Raw genomic sequence first — 6,975 nt, forward strand, 5'->3', positions numbered from 1 at the left:
TCAACGTAATATCACAATCTAATCCGAGTGTTATTGTTTGTTTTGTTTTCATTTACGCTGCCATGGCGCCTCTGGCCTATGACAGCTTGGATCCGAAGGAAATGGGTGAAAAAACTACGTGAAACCACGCGTTCGAACTGTTCCCAGGCTCCAAATGACAGATGAAAAGACGTTTTTTCGTGGTCTTTTCACCCACGAAAAGACCACGAAAAGACGTCTTAATAACACCTCATCGGACCAACTGTCATGGCGTGGTAATGTATACATCTTGGTCTTAATGTATACAACTTGGTTGGTAAAGAAAATAAAAACGTCCCGTTTTCAAGCAAGTAAAAACGAAAAAAAAATCTTTTTTTCTTTTAGCTGTCATTTATTTAAAATTCATACTTATTCATTCATATGCCATAGCTGTGTGTAGTACCCCCCCTTTACCGGTGGCTTTCGTATCTTTTTCTGTGTTATCAATTATATAGGGTTATAAGTTGATTTGAACTTGTAATTACCGAGTTGCTTGTCCTCCATCTGATCCGTGTGAGCTATTGCGGTTGTGTTGTGTAGAGACGTAAACATCCAATAACAGAAGCAACCAAGCAACATGGAAAAGTATGTATTTTTAAAATACATGTAACAAAGGATTCGATGTATAATATATTTATCTCTTTGTTCGTGTTTTAACGATGTGGCGAATCATTTAGCACACCACGCAAGATTGTGGTGCTCAATATGAGAGACGGAAAATATGTTTTATCCGAGAAGCCGCAGCCTACAGGTATAACAAATATTGGTTCATAAAACTTTAGAGCAGTATTGAGAGTAATATGTTTTGTTTTTCATCGTTGTGTTACAGCTTCCTCATCACAACCAACACTACATCCAGATTTTATAAAACAACTACCGACGGCAAAAAATACATCAAAGAACATCCAACCTCCAACAAACATCGTTCACCGCAGTGTTTCCGCAGGTTTGTATGGTTTTCTCGGCATGCGTTTAAAAGATTGGGAGCAGTATTAAAATTAATATGTATTGTTTTTCATCGTTGTGTTACAGCTTCCTCATCACAACCAACACTACATCCAGATTTTATAAAACAACTACCAACGGCAAAAAATATATCCAAGAACATCCAACCTGCAACAAACATCGTTCACCGCAATGTTCCCGCATCCATTTCGGATTCCATTTTTTCCGCATCCAACAAACCCAACATTTCCAAACCCATAAGCAGCAATAGTCCCATAAATCTAGAGACAACAAAATCTTCTATAGACGCAGGATTGCGCGATCTTTTAGTTTCAATTGGACAGAAAATGGATGACATGACAAAAAAATTACAAATTTGGACCAGAAACTTAATGAAATAGAAACTTACCACGCCAACAGGGTTCGAGTTGTTGAGAAAAATCAAGCAATTATTAAAACTAAGCTGGACTTGATCTTAGATAAAATCTTTCCTCGTCCAGGATTAGTAACAAATAGTTCATTCAACTGGGAACCGATCGCATCCAAAGAAATGTTGGATGCAGTGGATCAGCAGCTTAATGATCAACAGTACAAAAAAGAATTTGAAGAATATCTGGAATGCCAGCTGCCAACAGATAGCTCGGAAGAAAGGCTTCATTCAGCGATGGACATCATATTTGCCAGACAGTTTGTTATAGAGATGAGCTGGACGGGAATTGGACATCCGAACCAAAAAATTCCGTTGTTTGGATATAAAAATATTCTTGCTTTATTTAAGCACATTGGAACCTTTCACGGAGTAACTCCAACTCCTCAAAAAATTAAAACATTCTTCCAAAATAAATTGAAGCATGCCCGCCAAAGACTGAACCTAGAAGGTAAGATTAAATCCACGCACCACAGACATCAACATTCTCATTATTAGTGTTTTTTTGTTTTGTTATAAAGTTCCTTCACTAACTAAGTGTCCTTATTTTTTTAAATACATGTAAAATCAAAACGTTAGTTGGGTAGCAGGCAGGATCACCCTGTACCGAGTAAAATGAGAAGGATCACCTTGGGCAGAGGATGAAAAGTAGATCAGTAGCGAAACGTCAGCAGAGCGATAAGGTCATGAAATAAAGTTGCTGCTCCGTAAATTCTTCAGTTGTTCCATTTCTCCCATTGTTACATTTGGTGTCAGAAGTGGGATATACCTATTCCCAAAACCCGTTTGCTGTGTGCGGCTGGTCCTATTAGTGGTTGCTGTGTGCGCCAAAATAAAGACCTGCACGGGTGTGAATATACCGATACGCGGAAAAGGTTCACTTTACTAGCTGTGTGCGGCAGGTCGTGTGAGTGGTTGCTGTGTGCGCCAAGGGATCGACGTGCGCGTGTGTGGTAGGCGATTCCTGGAAAGTATTCGGTGCTTCGGCTGTGTGCTGTTATTCATGTGAGAGTGCTGTGTGCACTAAAAAAGAAACAATCGACGTGTATGTGAGCTGTGTGTTACAGGTCGTGCGGTGTGAATAAACTATGGAACGATTGGTGGAAGAATTTACGCGTGTTGGCCTAGTGCGAAAGTGTGAAATGGCTGGCTTGGCTACGTCCGGCAGTAAAGAGGACCTGGCGAAACGGATCATGGATTCCGGAATAACCTTAGAAGCCGTTCCCGAACAAAATTCCATCGAAGATGCCGCGAACACAACGGGCTATATGGATGCGGAAAGCGGATCGCTAGTAGACGCGACAAAAACGGCCATAATCCATACACCAGTGCAGCCATACTCATTCCGAGATGTGGAGGACGGAATTGAGCCCTATGGAGCGGATTTGACAAAGGATATTAGAGCGTGGTTCGACGATTTTGAGGGTGTCGCAAAAATGGCACTGTGGTCCGAAGACCAAATGTTCATCATGTGTCGACGTAAGATGGTGGGCATTGCGAGAAGTTTCCTGGCAACGGAAAAAACTTTATCATCCTACCCGGTGTTACGATCTAAGCTGATAAAGGAATTCGAAAAGATAGTGCGCTCGGGTGATGTTCATAGAAGGCTTATGGCTCGACGGAAAACGCATAAGGAAACTATGCTTGAGTACGTATATGAAATGCAACGCATAGATCGTGACGCCGATATTGACGAATGCAGCCTAATCGAATACATCGTGGACGGCGTGACCCATGAAACAAGAATGCGTGCGTCACTGTATCGAACGAGCAACATGACCGAGCTAAAGCAGGAATTGTTATTCCTTGAAAGAGCAGAAGCCAAAAGAACATCGGAAAAGAGTGTTACGCGAGTTGAACCAAGAAATCAACGAAAATGTTACAATTGTGGCGATGTCGGACATGAAGCTAAGAAGTGTGTTAAAGAAGAAAACCCGAAAAAATGCTTCGAGTGTGGTGGTGTTGGTCATCGAGCAAGGGAATGTGATTCTCGAACAAAAGGACCGAAATGTTATTCGTGCGGTGAGCGCGGCCACGTGTCGAACAGTTGTCCAAGAAATCGAAACAGGCACAATCCTGGGAATACGAACCTCGTTTCGAGTGAAAATAGTGGAACTGTTGACATGCGCATCGGGCAATACTATTTCAAAACGCTTTTTGACACCGGCAGCGAATACAGTTTGTTACAATACAGTGTTAGGAACAAAATCGGTAGCCTATTGTTGGCAAAGACCGACATGGTATTCAACGGTTTTGGTGAAAAAAAAACGAAGGCATTGGGTCGGGTAGAAACCGAAGTGTGTATCGACGGGCAAACTTATCCGGTAATGTCTTTTTATGTGGTCCCAGACAATAGCAGTGTTTACGAAGTGATTTTGGGAAGGGATGCGTTGTGTGCGATGGACGCCTTGGTAACTGCGGAGGGTTTAACGCCCTCCTCAGTTAAACTTAAACCAAGAGTGAGCGAGAATCAGGAACAATTCGATGTGTTGTGTGCGAATGCCTTGACGATAAACGGCGCAAATGAAGTATCAATACATCATCAGTATCGGAATGAGACAGAGCATCGGCCCGGATCAAGCAGTGCTTCAAAAAGGTTCAGATTCAAATTCTGCGCTTGTGAAAAATAAAGTGAATTGCAGCGAGTGAAACGGTTTACAATTAATACACGTAAGAACTACAGTGCTATAAGTGAACCGATCGAGTGCCGTTGCGATCATATCAATGTGCACAAGTGCAGAACAAAATCGGCGAGCATCAGTGAGTGCCAGTGCGTGATATAAGCTTTATATAAGCAATACACACGGCTCCGAACTAACCCATACCAAAGGGTAATAAAGTTCTTCCAAAAAGGTAGAACTAAAAGGAGTACGTTATGTTACTATTTGAGAACAATAGTGTTACAATACGGCTCCGGAGTGAACGAAAAAAATTCACATCCGAAATAACCCGAAAGAAACTTTAAATGTTTAGCGAAGACGTCTATGCTTACGAAAGAAATCGGGTTTAACAATCAGTACGTGGACAACCGCGGAATAATAAGTTAACCGAGTGAATGACGTTTCGATCGTTTTAAAGTGCTCGCGTTTAAATAATTGAGGACATAAACACCAGTGCATAAAAGAAACTTATCAGCAATACGCAGGTGGGAAAAAGTTCTCGTAAGGCGTATCTTAACGGAGTAAGTCAGTTGACTATCGGTGCAGATGGTTTTTTAGTACGACTCCGGAGTGAATTATCAGCGAGATCGAGACCACATTAAACTACCGGGCACGTCAAGGAAAGGTAACACCGAAAACGGTAAGTCGAACTTTCTTATCTATAGCTCAGAGTAGGAATTTTAAAGATCCGCCGAAATGCCTTATAAATTTACCACAAACACTTCCGGCAGTTGCCGATTGTGCGTGGCGGAAGACACTTCCGAAGAAAGCATGATTTCATGCTATGAATGTGATAGGTGGTTTCATTTAACATGTGCCAAACTAACACGTAAACCAAAACCGGAAGAATGTTGGCTTTGCGTAAAATGTCAAAAAATAGCATATGAACTTAATAGATTGCCCAAGGAATCCGCTAGTAAGGAAACAGAGGCTATGTTCTCAAGACTATTGCTTGGTCAACAAGAACAATCGAAAGAGCAATTCCAAGAATTTTTGAAAGCAGTAACAACTATTGCGAGCGACAAACAAGGATCGCCGCACATAGAAACACTATTAAAAAGACAATCGCTTATGCAGTTGCCGAGATTTGGAGGGGATCCTGTAGAATGGCCAAATTTTAAACAAACATTTGATGATACAAATGAGGAGGGAAGATTCTCTAATTTAGAGAATTTAAACCGCCTTAAACAGGCCTTTAATGGACCAGCCCTCAAAAGCGTTCAACAACTAATGCTGGATTCTACAAACGTGCCAGAAATAATGACACGTTTAAAAAACTCCTTCGGAAGAACAGATTTAGTGTATCTTGAACTACGTAATAATCTGTATAAAATCCGAGGAGATTCCAAAAGCATTGTCGCGGAAATGGTGAACGCTTTAGAAAACCTCATTCAAATAGTTAATCTAATGAGGGAACCCGATTATTTGAAAGACCACACTTTGGTGTTGGAATTGACTGCTAGGCTACCGCACCAAATCCAGGAAAAAAGAGCCCGGTACATGGCTGAAGCGGAATCACCGTTAAGGGTTCAAACTTTAGATAACCTATGCGATTGGCTGAGACCTTTCGCTAAAACGGCAAACATGTTAAAAACGATATCCGCACATACCCAACGTGGAGGCGTTCATATTCACGAACAAAAAATCCCATACAAAGGTTTTCAACAACCAATTAAAAGGGGTAAGGATTTCGAACAGAATTCGAAAGAAGCAAGCAAATGCTTAATATGCAATAAGCTACATGAAACGATCAAATGTTATGCATTTGTCAATGAGGTGCCATCTGAGCGAATAAAAATTGCTCAAAATAAAGGGTTATGTTTAGGTTGCTTGAAATCTAACAATCATACAATACATGATTGTAGATCCGCGCAAATATGCGGAATAAATGGATGCACCGATAGGCATCATAAAATGCTTCATGTACCTCAAAATTTTGAAATCGCAGGAGTAAACAATCATCAAGAACTAGAAGCAACATCATCAACGCACTTCCAAGTGTTGCCAGTTGAATTAATAAACGGCGATCACAAAATAAAAACCTATGCGCTTTTAGACCCAGGTTCATCCTCAACCCTATTAGAAGAAAATGTTGCGCGTCAACTTAACCTAAATGGGGAAGTAAAACCGCACCAATTACTATGGACACAAGGCAAACAGACTGAACACGTTAAAAGCCAAAACGTGGAATTAAGAATCAAGGGTCCAACTAAAAAGGGTTTTCAACTGAAAAATGTGAGAACGGTTAAAGATTTGAAATTACCTGTTCAATCTTTAGATTATGATAATCTAAGCAAAAAATATCCTCACCTTGCTAATCTTCCTGTTTCAGGATTTCAAAACATTCAACCCACTATAATGATTGGCTTGAATAACAATCATTTATTGATGGGGTTTAAACATAAATATGGTAAACCCACAGAACCAATAGCAATGAGGACAAGATTAGGTTGGCTAATTTTCGGAAAAACAACCGAAAGCCAAGAAGAGGAATATTCCATGATAGTACAAGAGAAAGAAAGTTTTCGTAAACCAACATCCAACAAATTTTCAGTAGAAAAGTGTGGATTAAAACCAGGTGATAAAATTTCTCTTTCTACGGATATTGCGAAGTCAAGCTTAAAACAATCAGCAAAAAGACGAAAAATAAAATCTGAAAAAACAGCTCTCAGAGATATCAATGACCATCAGTCAAAGAGAGACAAATCCGGAGAGATTCGTCAAAAGGGCTACAAATTAATAAATGAAAATTCAGTTGTTCAGGTATCAACTACAAAAAAGAAAAGAAATAGGATTTCTACCTGCAACGCAAACTCCAACGTTTTTATGGAAGTACAGATGAAAAAAGATCGAAAAGGATCTACACCTGTAAACACTTTACACGGGAAATACCGCCGTCCAGTCAATGAACTGGCGGATTTGAAT

General features: G+C 40.4%; 1 protein-coding gene across 2 annotated transcripts; it reads left to right on the forward strand.

The window, feature by feature from the left end:
* Positions 1 to 502: 502 nt before the first annotated feature.
* LOC118513619 lies at positions 503 to 4,043 on the forward strand. Of its 2 annotated transcripts, none has more exons than XM_036059678.1 (4): positions 503 to 603; positions 696 to 769; positions 848 to 964; positions 1,051 to 4,043. In XM_036059678.1, the coding sequence occupies exon 4, from the start codon at positions 2,479 to 2,481 to the stop codon at positions 4,018 to 4,020; it is 1,542 nt and encodes a 513-aa protein (XP_035915571.1). In that variant the 5' UTR covers positions 503 to 603; positions 696 to 769; positions 848 to 964; positions 1,051 to 2,478; the 3' UTR covers positions 4,021 to 4,043. The 2 variants fall into 2 exon arrangements, with proteins under 2 accessions (XP_035915571.1, XP_035915582.1); XM_036059689.1 differs by having other exon boundaries at positions 1,051 to 2,102.
* The last annotated feature ends 2,932 nt before the right edge of the window (positions 4,044 to 6,975 follow it).

Source organism: Anopheles stephensi, chromosome X, assembly GCF_013141755.1.
Source record: "Anopheles stephensi strain Indian chromosome X, UCI_ANSTEP_V1.0, whole genome shotgun sequence".
Classification (NCBI taxonomy): domain Eukaryota; kingdom Metazoa; phylum Arthropoda; class Insecta; order Diptera; family Culicidae; genus Anopheles; species Anopheles stephensi.

Bases quoted from the DNA above. Each gene is read 5' to 3' on its own strand.
- LOC118513619 (XM_036059678.1), top strand. From the start codon at position 2,479: ATGGAACGATTGGTGGAAGAATTTACGCGTGTTGGCCTAGTGCGAAAG.